This window comes from Gallus gallus, chromosome 1, assembly GCF_016699485.2.
Source record: "Gallus gallus isolate bGalGal1 chromosome 1, bGalGal1.mat.broiler.GRCg7b, whole genome shotgun sequence".
In the NCBI taxonomy this organism is placed as follows: Eukaryota; Metazoa; Chordata; class Aves; order Galliformes; family Phasianidae; genus Gallus; species Gallus gallus.
Window position 1 is genome coordinate 16,450,020 of NC_052532.1, and position 15,494 is coordinate 16,465,513.

The window sequence follows — 15,494 nt, forward strand, 5'->3', positions numbered from 1 at the left end:
CATTTTATAAAGCTGTTGTTACTATTCGAAAAGTCAGCCTGCAAAATTTCAGTGTAATTGACGCTATTGAATCTTAAAACTATTTTGGTTGAATGACTCTGCAAGTCAGTGGTCCAGACCCCAGCTCTCATCTCCAAGGATGGAGATTCTGCAGCTTCCTTGCATAAGACTCTTGAAGGCTTTGACGACCATCAAGTGACTATCAAAAGTCATTGTGACTTTCTTTTAGTACAAGTAAATAGAATCTTCCTTTATGGAATCAGGGTATAGTGTTTTGTCAACTATTCTTCCCAACTTGCTATCATCCATAAAACTACTGGGAGTGCACTAGGTGCCATTTTTCCAATCACACATAAAGTTGTTGCATAGTATTGGCACCAGTATTGATCCCTGAGATAGGCCATTTGTATCTGACTGCCACTTGGATGGTTATTCTGCTGATCACAACCCTTGTATTACAGTGGGACACTTAAGCTTTGGTTTGAAAAAGATTTTTCAGTATTCTTAGGGCCATTTCTTTTTGTGTAGAAAAGCATCCAGCCAGTTCCTCTCTTTTGCCAGAAGATATAGACCAAAATACATGACAGATTAAAATTAGGTTTTAGACATTGCATTGGCAGTGGTGGATGTGCACTGCTAATTCAACATTTGGATAATGTCTCAGATAAGGGATCCTGATCTGCTTGGATTTTTTGATAGAATGATGATGCAGTTAAATTAAGTGTTTTTTGTCCTTTAATCTTCATATTGAGTCTGCTGTACTGGAGCTAAAGAGAAAAGTATGCTTGATATGAATTTAATGGCTTTGCTTTAAAAGAAGAAATTGTATGGTTTATACTAACTGTAAATATTCTAATTGCTAATTATGATTACTGTGGAAGAAAAGAATGTTCCTGTTGTTGCTGTGTCACATTATTTTCTTGATGCTGGATAATTGAATGGTGAAGAGAACCTTAACGTAATAAGTAGCTGCTTGAATGGATGAAGCTTGTGCAGCTTGTTTGCTTATTATAATGGGTTACCAGTGTATGAAAAGTGATACCTAACCCTTTGGAGAGTGTTAATATGTTGTTAGTGATTCAAGCAACCTTCATTAACCCAGCCTCATGGATCACAACTCCTCTCAATATGACTGTCCTTGTGTGTACAGTGCAAAGCATTGAATTAGACTTCAAACAGCCAAGACACTCTGTTAATTTAATCGTAATCTCAGCCCATTTAAGCTCCAGAAAGTATTTTTAATGACCTGTGTGCTTAGTGGAACTTTTTACTTTATTAACAAAATATTTTTATGGGTAAGACTGAATAATGTTTTGTCTTCAAACTCTGTCCCATTTTTCTCCTTGTCATCATCATTCACGTCTAAGAATTGTACAAAAATTTTGAAGGAGAGGATCAATAAATAGCTCAATAATATAAGCTATCTGCTACAAGTAGCTACATTTTCTATTCTCTGTAATGTCAGTGGAGCTTTTCTTCTGTAAATCATGAACAACCTCATGATTTGTAAACAGGTCACACTCGTGTGATGCTCTCTTCCACAATTGCTTCACTTAGCCTTGACATCGAGGAGACATGTTGTAGGAATGGCAAAATTAACTCAGGATTTATGTTTTTAGAATTTACAGATGTTCAGCACTTACCTGGTTTCAGACTTGGGAGAGTCTCGGCTTCTTCAGTTTACTGCAAAGCATCTGATAATTACGTTAGAGTGCCAGGCAGCCTGCAAGAACTCTGAGCAGTTGCGAATAGAAGTAGTCTTGGATTTTCCTGTAAACTGACAAAAAATGTGGGTTGTTAAAATTGCATGGCATTCTCTCTAAAGTAGCAAAAATGCAACTTGAGAAAAAAGAATAAGAGCCTATTACTTTTTTATTTTATTTTATTTAAGTCATATTCTGGTGAATACTAGAATACTAAAAAACTTGTAAGGATGGTATTCACAACTCAGAGTCTAGTATAAATATTCTTCATCGTCTGTGAGGATAGTTTTGAAGCACTTTACTCTCACAAAATGTCTTACAAAATAACTCATGAAGTTTGCATTTATGTGCTGAGCAGCCAGATCTGTGTTGTAGGGTTTGGAAGGGACTTCTGAAGATCTAGTCCAACTCCTCTGCTAAAGCAGTTTCCACAGAGTAGGTTGCACAGGGAAGCGTCCAGACTGGTTCCGAGTCTCTCTGTTCTTGGCAAATTAATCTTAGCTTCACTAATCACTATTTATTGATTTATTTTTCACGTGGATTGCAAATGTCTTGGTCAGATGACTGCATTTCTTTCAGTAATGCCACAATAAGGACTTGTTAATCAAGAAAATTGTCTTAATGTGCTTTCATTTTATGGCCTTAGGTTTATACTGTACATATATTTTAACTGTTTTTACTCACAGAAAGAAAAACAATATAAATCTTCTGTATGTATTTCTTTGTTGTGCATGTATGTGCAAGTTAAGGTCTTCATAAGACTTAGTGAATTTAAAATTTTTCACTTTTATATGTTTTTTTGCTTATTTCATTGTATCATTCTTGGTACTTCTCCTGTTTTTAAATACTTGCTTTAGGTGTGTCTGATAGGTTGCTTAATGTTTAGTATTTATGTATCATGTTATGGTTTCTTAACCATTTGGGCCTGGTTATACTACATCCTTCATTCATATAGAGCGAATGGACCTGGAATTATTCTACCTAATGTCCATTTAGTTGAGAGTTAGTGTTAAGAGCTGTGTACTAAATGGCTAAACTTTCATTGGGATTCCTGCAGTTTTCTCTCTGTGTTGAGTTGACACCTTGCATTCTTCACGTTCTCATTCTGAGAGAGACACACCCGTTCCTGTAGAACCATCCCATCGCTCAAATACAAATGTTTCATGGATTTGCTAAGATCTTAATTTTGACTGATGAGTTAAGGCCAAAAAGTACTTGGAGAAATGTATTTGGTAGTTTTTATGCTTTAATAGTTTTCAAAGATTATTCAGTTTCTGTGCAAAATGGTTTTGATTTTTTGTTCTTGAAAATCTGATTCTCAAAAAGACAAAATATCAATCGAGGCTAACATATTTTCCTCTTTACTGCCACTGTAGGTCTCTGCTCAATATACTATGATGTATAGATAGAGATTAACTAATTTGTTCAGTTTTTAATTTGAATCTTGGTTGTTCGTACAAGGAACTGAAGATGGTACTGTGGTGACATCTGATCAATCTTTGCTAAATATTCAATCATGCTAATGATTTCTTTAAAGTATGGTTAAAGAATACTTAACCGTGTGTGCAAAATTATGTTCATGTTTAATTATATTGTAAAGCATTTTACTGACACCTGTAATTTTCAACTAAAATTGCATCTGTGGGGAAAAAAGTGCCAGTTGTCGTAGTTGTAAAGACTTTGCATTCTTTAAATCCGTTGAAGCCTTTTGAATTGGAAGTGGGAATAGAATTTATTTAGATCTTACTGTTGCTGTTGAAAATTAGCGATTAATAAGGTCATTCTTTATGTGTCAGCTTGATGCTGAAGTGATTAAAAAACTTGTAGGCATTTCATAATTGTTTTAAATTAATTTGTGCCGTAAAGCTCTTTTTCATTTTAACAATGCCATCTTATTTTTTATCTGATTTTACGGTTATAATTACTGTATTATACTTTAATCTACTCTTAGATGCTGCTCACTGGGCATTATAATTATTTAATTTATCTTTTAAATCATATTTCTATATTTTACTGGGGAGATTACGTTTGTGCACTCATACAGGGTTCAGAGATCTTAACAAGAGTTAATTAAGACTGATGTTAAAATAATTTACAAATTCCTGACTTTTCTAAACATTTTGACTTTTAATTAGCCTAAACTTACTTCTTTGTGGCAAATTAAAAGGTAAAGAAAAAGAAATATGATCTGAAATTTAAGAAGCGGTGGGCGTAAACCCACATCTGTGATTGAAAAGATTTGGCTACAGTATTCTGACGAATGCTTCTTGGAGTTAGAACTGTCTCATCAGACAAATAACATAATATTATGGTCAAGTTCCACCTGGGACACCAAGTGTATTTTCAGCTTTGAGCTTGAATGTTTTAATGCTTGGGTTACTAATGCTTGGGATCGTGTTTTTCCTAATTGTTTCCTCCATTTTCCTCTGGATACTTCAGAATTATTACATGCTTGATTCCTTGAGGCAGCTAGAACTCCCATCCATTGTGTCAGTTCCCCTGTCTGTCCCTCTGCCCATTTTCTGCTTTTGCTTTGGAATCAGCCTGTTGGGCCTTTCCATATCAGCTGGATATTTTGGGTATGAAGAAGATACTTCTCAAAGTCATAACAAGTAGCAGTATATTTAGTGGGCTAATTTCAAATAGACAACTATCTAAGTTATAGGCCATGAAGAGAATGCTATTAGGTAATATGTCTGATCTTTTGCCAGTCTTGTTTTCATTTTATATAGAACTTCTCAGGTGTTTTTTGTTTTGATTTGTTTTTGTTTTGTTTGTTTGTTTTTTGTCTTTAATTATATGATTATAATTCTTGCAAAGGATGAGGTAAAAGGCAAACTAATTCTGAAACAAAAAACTTAAATGCTAATTGTATCTATTTGGATTCCTTCTAGTACTTGGAGCAGAAATATGTATCATAATGAGAGCTGGCCTTGAAGAGCAGATTTAAGATCACTTCTGAGTGCCTTTTTCTAGTCATCAAGAATTTCTGTTGTTTTTAATTTATATTAATAAAAATAATGGAGGTTAATAGTAACTCATTGCTAAGCTGTATTCTTGACAGAATCAATTTTATTTAAACTTTCATTAATTCAGGTTAGGGGTTTCTTGTTGGTTGTAAGCCTTAATCTGCACCTGGGGATACCTGGTGTTGAGGTTTTACTCCAAATTCTTGTCTTTGTCTCCCATAAACACACTAGTTTTGAACAACGTGGAGATGGTTTGCAAAATAGAGAATGAAATGCAGACCTTGTCTTTGGTAAAGGGAAGCATTGCTTACCAAAACCAGTTTTGTCAAGTGTTTATTGTAAGTCAGGCAGGCAGTTCATCACAAGATTGTGTTCTCACCATTACAAGTTTACCCTTGTGAGTGGCAGCATTCATAGCAAGCAGCAATATTCTCAAATGTTACTTGTTTATGTCACAGTGCTGTCTTTTTGTAATAACTCTCCATGCTTTTAGGAAGTTGAACCAGGTATAATTGCTTACTGTAACACTTCATTGCATAGAATACATAGAATACATACATAGAATAAAATCTGGTTGCTTGCTTGCTTGCTTGCTTTGCTCAGCTAAGAGGACAGTACTAAAGTTTTGTAAATGATGACAAAGGCTGTCAGTCAAGAACCAAGTCACAGCATTATGAACAAACTGGGAAATAAATCTGTTACTTTACACTATTTACAGAGGTTGTACATAACATTTCATCCCTACAGTGGGCCGTGAAAACTTTTCTGTAATTGAGAAGTAGCAATACTGTATAGGAAGGAAAGTCACTGTTGCCAGCTCAGGCTTATAGAAACTGTGGCGATGCTACATGGAGGGCATTTTCTATTTGTAATCTAACAGTCAGATAAAGTTCAGACCTGCAAGCGTGTTCCATATGAGCTAATATGAGATTAAACCACGTGATTTTCTTTTCTATAAATTCATCTTTTAATAAACAGTAGCCAAATTTAATTGATAATCTGGCAAGTAAAAGATAAATGTTTGCACTGTGGTGTGTGACAGAAATCTTATCAACCGTGAGGCAATGAAATGCCAAACATTGTAGTATTTGACTGTCACGGGGCTTTTTAAACATTTAAATATGAAATTGCTGTAACCTATGTTAGGAAGCTTCCCTGTCAGCATTAGCTGACAAATTGAGTGAGTTAATTAAGTCATAAGTCATAATTTCTTACTACATTTGACGTGGGAAGAAAGGTGTCTGGATTTTACATTCAGTAGACAAAATACAAAACAACAAAAACAAAACAGGTAGAAAATTCTGCAGCTGTGTTATCTGTTTTACAACAGAGAAGACAGGAGGAAATATTTGGCTCATACCGGTCTATTTATCTGTTTTGTTAAAGTGTCTACAAAAGTATTAACTAATATTAAATAGCAAAAGTTAATTAGGGGAGAAAATAGATGGTGAATGAAGATCCTGAGTGTTTTTGAAGCTCTGAATTACTCTTCAATCTCCACTGCATTCCTCCATAGGATTATTACCTGCCAAATATATATATAAATATATATATTATTAAAAAAACTTTATTATCAATTTATGTATTCCTTCAGGGAACTTTCAGAAGACTCGTTAGAAAATTAATAGAAAAATAGGATCCTATGTTAATTCTGCAGTAAACGTTGTGTATTTCAGAATGAAAGGATTTTAAGTTTTGAAACAGTGCTTTTTGGGGGCGACGTGCTCTGCCTGCATTATTATCTCTAAGATCATTGATTATCATTTTTTCTTTATTTCTTTTGGAATGTCAGTCATTTTTAAAGTAACAAAGTGACTAATGCACAACCAAGCAGAATTTGACAGTAAGAATTCTCATATGTAGTAGATGTGGAAACTTTTCTAAAATGTCAGTCCTCTGTATTGTTCAATTTCTTTGGCTTGTCTTCCATTATGTTAGTCTCTGAATTATTACATGATAACACTTGTCTTTATTGAAGTGGCCCGGAAAAAAGAAAATCCAGCTAGAGTAGTGTTTGAAATTGAGAGTGCTAGTATATTTCTGTGGCACATTTTCATATATCAAGTAGAAAGGCCACAGGCATTGTTCTGTGTTAAGAAGAGCGCCAACAAAGCCTCTGCCATTATTTTTCTATACATTTTGGATTGGTACCAAAGGAGATACTCTTGTAGGAACTGTGATCACTTCAAGAGGAATCTTTATGAAAACAAATACGTGTTTTTTCCTCCTTACCTTGTATTAAAAGACCTGTTTGTTTATCAGATGTGCCTTAGTTGCATTTCAGGTGATATTTTAACAATTAGTCTGTTTTATATACTTTGGAAATATGTATAAAGTGTTGATAACGTGGAGTTAAAAATGAAATGCTGAAGTGTGAACTATGAAAAACCCCAAACTTTCAAAAATGTCAAAACTAGGTTTAGAGTCAAGCATCAGAAAAGATTGCTAGGGTTGATAGGAATCTTTAAATAAAGGTCATCAATAAATGGCTGGTATTGCAAAGTAATAACTTGCACAGACGGATGCAGTGGCTCCATGCTGTGCCACTGTAATTTGGCAATTCAGGCATCATTTTACTATTATTTTGTTATTCCTCTTTGCTTATGTGGAAGCTTTCTCAGCTCTTATTATGTGGGTGTCCCCCAGTCAGGTCAGTGCTTAAGTCGTCATGCTTTAGTACAGGTTATTTTGTCCTTAGCTGTGCTTTGGTTTTTGAATCTGTAGTCATATACAATAACTCTGAAATCAGTAACAGTGTGAGAAGCTGGCATTAAACAATAATAAATATTTTATGCATATAGATTCTGCTTCCATGAGAAACTGAAAATTTTAGCTGTACATTACGACATTAGGTACTCATAATTAATTTCAGAAATTTTTTGATGAATTCATGGAAACATATCTATTTTGGTTTTAAAAAGCTTAAAGCACTTGTTGATGTAATCTTGCAGTGAATAGGAGCTACAAAGATTTTTAATAGAGATATGATGAATAGAATTGTTCCAGAAGCCCAGATTAGGAGGATTTGTGAGACATACTTGACTATCATTAGTGTTTAGGATGCCTAAATATGAACAAAGTAATATATCTAATAAGTGTGTTTATTCAAATTATCAGTAATTAGAAATGCTTTTAATGAGAACATGAAATACACGTTTTTGGTGATATGCTACTTAAGAAAACACTTGTATATTGTACTTATGATTTAAGATTTGCTTCACCAAGGCTGTTTCTGTGTACATATTTATTTTAAAAATTGAGGACCTTAGTAAATATAATTCTTGGGTTTTTTAAATTTTTATACAAGTTGTATTTTTTTCATAGCTATAACAATTTTGCTGGCTGAAGATGCAGTAAGTGTAATCTTACAAAATACTTCAGATCTACAAGTTGACAGTAATTACATAAGTTCCTTGTTTATTGCCAACTCGTGCTAATTTCCAGTGAAATGGAAAATTTAAATTTAGATTACAACTGTCGTAATTACCTTTATCAGCAAAATAGCCCCTTCCTGACAATTGCTTACAAAGTAGGAAGAATGAGCCTTTTCAGTCACTGCATTTTCTATTCCGGTCTTACATCAATTGCGTATAACTCAGGGTAGTCTGTTTTTCAAATTCTTTAGACTAGAAAACAACTTCCAAGAAATTCATTATGAATATTAAACACCAGTTGAAATATAAAGACTGGCACAATTTATTGCTCTTCATTACTTGCGATGTCTGTGAGCAACCAAATGTAATACGTTTGTACTGTGTGAAGAACAAAAATGTTAGGTGGTGTTTGTGAGTTAGTACATCACACAGAAATAAACTGACTGTTTTTGCATTCTACTTGATTATCTAAATGTTGTAGTCTGCAATATAGGTATCTGAAATAAACTTAACATTGAATTTCACTTCAGTATATGTGACTTGCAGCTAAATTTCCCTAGAGCAAGGGCAGAACCATGACAGTGGTTCTGTACTTGTTAGTACCTGCGAGGCATGCAAGGCCTCTAACTCTGTTGAAAATGACTATCAAAAGGTGTTATACTGTCTTCAGTATGTAAACTTGTATGTTTTATCTGCCTTGTTTCATTCTTAAGTTCATTTCTGTAAGGTGTTAGGACATGTGATTGTAATGGTTACCTTCTCCTTTCAGTAGCTTTTCAAGCTGAGAACTTCTTCAACATTTTACAGAAGGATAAACAATTCCACCATGCATGTCATGTCATTCAGACCTTAGAACCAGCCTTAATATTGGATGTTGTCTCTATCACAGGTTGTGTACTTGATGAGTTTAGCAGAAAGCCTTGGAAAGAAAGGTTTTGATGTGATAGGAGGATATTAAGTTTGTAAAGGTAGAAGATTAGCCACATGACTTTGAGATTGGAAGGCAAAGGTGATTGTGGGTAGTTTGATATCCACCATGAAGTTCTCCTTTATGAATAATCTAAAAAATATCTACAATATACACTAGTAATGTAGTTCTCCTGTACACAGCTGAAGGGAGGGATTATCCAGAACTTGATGAGATCACTTAACAGCCTGGCACATCTTAACCTCTCCACCCTCATTCTCTTAACTGATCACATCCTGTAGTAGCAGTTCAGTCTACTGTGTATTAGTAGTATCTATTTACCCGTTTAGTGTTATGTTTAGAAATGAAATAGAACATTGGAAGATTTACACACTTTTATGTATAGCCACAAGGTTAAAAAATATAACTAAATCCCAGAAGTAGCAGATACTTTTTAAATGTTCGCAAACAATATGTTTTGCCTGTATTTATATAATGGAAGTTTACGACTTTAAAAACATAGCTAATGTAGCCTTGGGTAGATAGGGACAGAGTGCTTTGAAACGTACTGATGTTTTATACATATTTATGTGTGTTTGTTTTTAGACACTTTTGGAGCCAGTGAACATTTGGTGTAATGTGTTGTGACTGTTCTTATTTGTAAAAAGGCTCTCTGTGGGTTGTTTTTAAAATCTGAAACATTTTTACTTCTTCCATATTGAAAAAACTTTCAGTTGTCTGAAAGTCAATTGCCATATTGACTAAAACTTTCAAATAGCCGTAAAATGTGTCTTGAGGAAGAGAATGATATAACCTCAGTCTAAGCCTTTAAGCTGTCAGAATTTTCAATAACTAAAAATAAGAATTTGTTAAACTGTTATCATTGAGCTCACCTATAATCTTGTATGGATGTGTTGAAATTTAAATGGATCTGGCGTGGGGGAAATTTGTTCTGTAAGTTTGTACTGTGTGTTCAGTCTTCCATTATTCTCTGGCCTGCCTGCTTCAACACGGAGGCCCCAGGAAGCAGACGGGGTTATACAGATGGACAGTTGATCTTCTGGTCAGAAAGATGCAAATGTTTCAGATGTTTTCCAAAAGTCTTTAACCGACTGCTATAATGCACAATTTAACTTCTGCTACCTTAATCTTTATACAATGTCTTGTAACAGTGCCACTGTACTTTTGGGGTTTGTAGTTGTTCATTTAGTTTTTTAGTGCCTCTTTAGCTCTGATAAATGTGGAATTTGGAAGATCAGTGTGTTCTCATTGTCGTAGCTTCTAGCATAGCTCTGTGAATGTGGATTAAGGAGAATATGGGTAGCAAAATGATCTTTCACAAAGAAATAGAATAGAGATGTCTTACTGAGGCCTTGAAAAAGACTTCTTGTCATACATTAAGATGAAATAAGACATCAGCGTTTCTGCAGTAGTTGTAATTTATGACACGTTAGCTAAAACCACTTAACAGAATGTGGTACTTTTGGGGTAAATTCTGCTAAATATATAGAAGCCAAACTAGCAGATTAGTTCTATTAAAGATAGAAATAACCCATGCAAGTGATTATCTCTGCTGTCAAATAGAAAACACACCAGAATAAATACTGTGTACTTGAGTAGTTCTTTAGAAACCTTTGATACATTGATATGTATGTTTAAAAATTTGTACTTATTCGATATTAAGAAATTATTTAAGCTGCAATTTGTTTAAATTTGCTCTCTCTGCTTTGCATGCATTAATCTCAACTTTCTGTTTCAAGTGAATACAGCCTTCAGTTATGCTCTTTTCTATACTTCTTTGCCTTTTTATTATTGTCTTCTTTTTATTACCAGTGTTTTAGTTTTGGAAACCGTTACGTTATTTGCAAATCTTGTTGCTTGTAGTCCTTCCCCAAATAACTTTTAATATAAGAAATTAGTGAATATATATCTACATATCCATTTCATTTTATAAATTTGTAGATTCTTTTTTGTACACTGAGAAGCTGTGATTTCAATCTTTTTTCTTTTTTTCTTATTTCATTGTGAACCATTGTTTAAGTCATCCAAAGGAAGAAAAATAAGTCCAATGTACTGCATAATTAGTTGCTTCTCATGTTTCTGTTTGTAATTTTATGTATTTATCTGCATGCATCACCACATTTTAATCTACTTGGGATCAGAGGATCATTTAATTTTTCAGATACTACTTTTGATAGTTAAGGACTTCAGAAAAGATTCAGTAAAATGTTGGTTTATTCTGTCTTCAGAACAAGTTCACAGACACTTGGATCAGCATGAGGTGAAATATTTGCAATTTGCTTTCCGATGGATGAATAACTTACTGATGAGAGAAGTCCCTTTACGGTGTACCATCAGATTATGGGACACATACCAAGTAAGTACTTTATTACTCTTCCATAACTCTGTGTGTTTTCAACATGCAGGTGTGTTTCTGTGTTATTCTTCTTGAACCTTTTGATTTAGAGTCATAATAATAAGAGAGAGTCTTCAGAGATCATTACCATTTAGAATCATTAAAAGTTTTCAGTCATTTTGCTCTTAAAAAAAACCCAAGCGCTTTATATCGTATCAATTTGTAGTACTAAAATGTGCCCCTTGTCAAAACATGGGTTAATGTCAGTACCCCTCCTGCTGCTTCAGAAAAGCAAAACATTGAATTTTGTTTAATCAATGCCTTCCATAGATTCTGAGTTCCAGGCTTCACACTCCCTCCTAAACTATTCATTCCAAAACCAGCATCCAGATCTCCAGCACTGAGAAATGCTCATCCTTCTGTAATTAGTCTTGTTCTATTGTTTATCCAGACAGAATTCCTTATGTTGCTGACCTCTACTTGAGGCAATTAGTTTCCTCAATAATTTCTTGCTCAACTGTCAAGCGAAGGAATTGGTATTAGTGAAAAACTGTTAGTCTGTTCTTAGTTCTATTTCTTAGTGTTCCAGCAGCTTCTGCTTCTAGTTTTTAATTATTTTTAATTCTTTTAATTATTTATTTAAACAATAGACTTTTGGCAGAGGTGAGAAGCACTGCCAGGGGAGAGGTGTCTGGGTAGGAAAGACTGCCTGGTTCCATTGAGTCTGTACTGGGTGTCCATTCTAGCTCCCCCACTTCATGAGGACATCCAGGACAACAGTGAAGCAGCTTCCCTTCTCTTGCAAGGATACGAGAATAGTGGCTTTTCTTTAAAGAGGATCCCACTATTGTTTTCACAGAAGGAAACCTTCCTCACAGAAGGAAACCTTCCTCACAGAAGGAAACTGTCTCCTTGCTCTTCCCCTCTTACTATCACAGCTAGAGTAATGCCTAGTCTCACTGAGCTGTACATTTTCTTCAAAGAAATATGGACTAAATATTGATGTTCCAGTTTAAATTACAACTTGGTCATTCTCAGAGTAGGCCCAGTTTTCCCATGAACTACTTAAAGAGGTTTCAGGGGAACGACAGCGTGCTTAATAGTCTTCTGTTGCATATTTCCCAGTGTGATAGATAACTATTGTTATCTAGAATGGTTAGAACCATGCTATGTCTCTCAAAATTCTTTGCAGTGCTTCCATTACTGTTGTGAGAGTGGAATCAGGCACTTAAATGCTATCCAGATCTGTCTTGGTTTGAATGGTAATAAAGGTTCTCTACCTGGTATCATATTTTTGTCTAGTTTAATTTAGGATTCATCAGTCATTTGTTATGTTCTGTGAAGTAAGTCATTGAACATCTAATCCAAAGTACCTGTGGTTGATCTAGTTAAATTGTAGAGGCGGAGGGAACTGGAAAGGTTCCCAAATCCTCTGTTAAGTAAATGCTCTGGTATTCTGTAGCTGTGTCTCTGAAATCCACTAAAATTTATCACTGTCTTCTGAAGCAGAACTTTGTAAAATAAGAAAATTAAGGTCATTATGCATGCTGCTTACAAAGAATGCGTTGCAAGAGCTTCTTAGCTGTAAATATTTTGTTTAACTTATTCTTTAACCCAAATTGCATTTTAATGAGAGTGAATTATTCCTTTCTTTACTTGATTTGAACTTCGCATTTTCTGTTTAGTTTCATTTTTAAGATAAATGCTTGAAGTAATTTATATATATTTTTGAAAGTGATATTGCTTGTGAAGTAACGCCTTAGACACATTTTAAATCTATAGAACTGCGTTATATGGATGGTCATAGACTTTGTCAGATGTGGAAGATTTCACAGACCAATAGTATAAGATAATACCTCAGAATTATCTTTCTGTTATTTCTTGCTTTTTTATTCTATGTTTTGCCATCTTTTTTTTTTTTTTTTTTTTTTTTGGCATAACGAATTGGTAAACTAAGCTAGCATGGTGGCTGAATAATTCAGGGATTATGCATGTTAGTTTTATGTTTGCTCCTTTTTGGGGGTGGGGACGGTTATTGACACTGATTTAAAGATTTGTTTGCATATTTGGAACAATGAGTTAACCCTGACTTAAATGACACAGCATTCTGCATTGGAATCTGGGGGGGATATCTACATGCTCTACATCTATGCTGTTCAACACTAAACAGATATTTTAAAAGATTAGGTTTTCTGTCAAAGTCTCTGAGGCTAACCTTGATTCAATTAAAGACATTTTATAGAAGTTTGCATCAAGTTTCTATTTAGGTTGATTTTCATTCTTAAAATCTGTGTTGTCCTTGTGGCCATTTTAAGATCCACTGTATTTATGTTGCTGTGTTCATTTCTCTTAAGTGCAAAAAATCATTACAGTGGTAGCATCCATTCAAAGTCCTTCATCCCTTCCTAGGAGAGGCAATACAAGTGTCAGGTTGTGAAGTAGTGCAGAGTTAAATTTTAACTATCTGGGAAAAGTCTTGTCTATTTTTTTAAATCTATGCGTAAATATTGAGTTCAGAACAACATCTGATTTCTGGGCAGTTGGGAGCTTGAAGGAAAACTCTTAATGATGCCATTAAATTCTCCTGATACTTGATAATGTAATGTTGTACTGACAGCTCTTTGAGATGAGGTAGTTCTATTTTTCATTATACTGTTGGTCTTCTGGCCTGATGTTCTTACACAAATTACCTTTCTGTGCTGTCGTTCCTGCGGTGATTTCTCTGTGTAAATAACTCTGTAGGAGTACATAATTTGCTTGAGAAACACTGTTAGAAACTCACTCAGATTTTTGTGTTGGGTGGGTATTAAAATTTATGTGGACCTGAAATTGTTTGAGAAAAACAGCAACAAAACAACAAAAAAATGCAACAAAATGTGAATGCAAAAAAAAAAAAAAAAAAAAAGGAAGCTGCAGCAGTATATTGGTTTTCAGTTTTAAGTATACTGTGGTAAGTGCCATTTGAAAGTGTAGATTTCAAGTGTACAGCCTAATATTTAATCCCGCCAGGAAGCCTTTTTGTTTAGTACCACTTTGCTGACTGCTGTATACCCAGCTCTCTAGAAGGCTGATGAAGCTGAAATTTAATTCTCATAGTCTTTGGATACGTTGCAAAACAGGTGAGTGAAGTGGGTGCTATTTACAACTCACCAGTGTCCTGGTTTGCAGCTTTACTGTATTCTTCTGCAAGGAATGCTTTAGTGTTAGCAGGATATCTTAAGGCTTACCTGAAACCATGAGCAGTAAATGCAAATAAAAGCATTTAGTAACATCATGTAAAATGATGTTCAGAGGGAAATATTGGTGGTAGGTGGATGGTTGGACTAGATGATCCTGGAGGTCTTTTCCAACCTTGGTGATTCAGTGATTCTAAGTTTTTCACAAATAATGCAGTGAGGTGCTGGAACAGGCTGCCCAGAGAAGCTGTGGATGCCCCATCTCTGGAAGTGTTCAAGGGATGAGGCCCTAGGCAGCCAGCCCATGGCAGGGGGTTGGAACAGGATGGGCTTTGAGGTCCCTTTCAAACCAAGCCACTCTATATGATTCCATGAAATGTAAAACAGTTGAAAGATTTATGAAAGGAGTAGGAAAAAGGCAAACTTAATATCACACAATACCAATATTGATACTATTAGTCAGCTAATTTACTGTCTTTGTGCTGAATTAGGTTTTTCTCCCAGCTCTTGTATTCCCTTGCTTCTTGATAATGTAAGTTATCTTCGTGTTCGGCCAGTAAGGGATCTGATGAGCACCAGAGCCAGTGCAAGAGAAAACAAACAGGATTTCCTTTCTTGGTAGACAGTGCACTTCTCATGCTACATCCTGATGAACAGGGAACAGCCATTGCTGTTGACACCTACTGCAATGTAGTTTATGCCTTTTTTCAGAAGTCCTACAAGTGGTCCAGAAAAGCGTATTTTTTTCCTTCTTGGAACTAATTATTTCTTCCTTGTCCAAGAGTCTGATTAAGTTTTCTGAAAAATGTATGTCTTCATTAGATCAAATATTATTGCAAGTACTCAAGTAGCTGTTTACATACTTTTCTTACACTAGGACAGATTGAGGTTTATTTTCTCTCCCTCTTACTTGATGCTCATTTTTACTGTTGTGTCTCAGGTTGGACTTCTGTTGACCAGCATGGTAACATACATGCTTTTTTTCACCTTTGCTTGTTTGTATCACTTA

General features: G+C 34.8%; 1 protein-coding gene across 5 annotated transcripts in view; it reads left to right on the top strand.

The window, feature by feature from the left end:
• Positions 1-15,494, top strand: part of TBC1D22A (TBC1 domain family member 22A) — a 155,216-nt gene that overhangs the window by 69,468 nt on the left and 70,254 nt on the right. For all 5 annotated transcript variants that reach the window (NM_001031490.2, XM_015275755.4, XM_015275756.4 and 2 more), the window contains one exon: positions 11,203-11,330. In NM_001031490.2, coding sequence (NP_001026661.1) covers positions 11,203-11,330 — 128 coding nt within the window. The remainder of the gene's footprint in view (positions 1-11,202; positions 11,331-15,494) is intronic.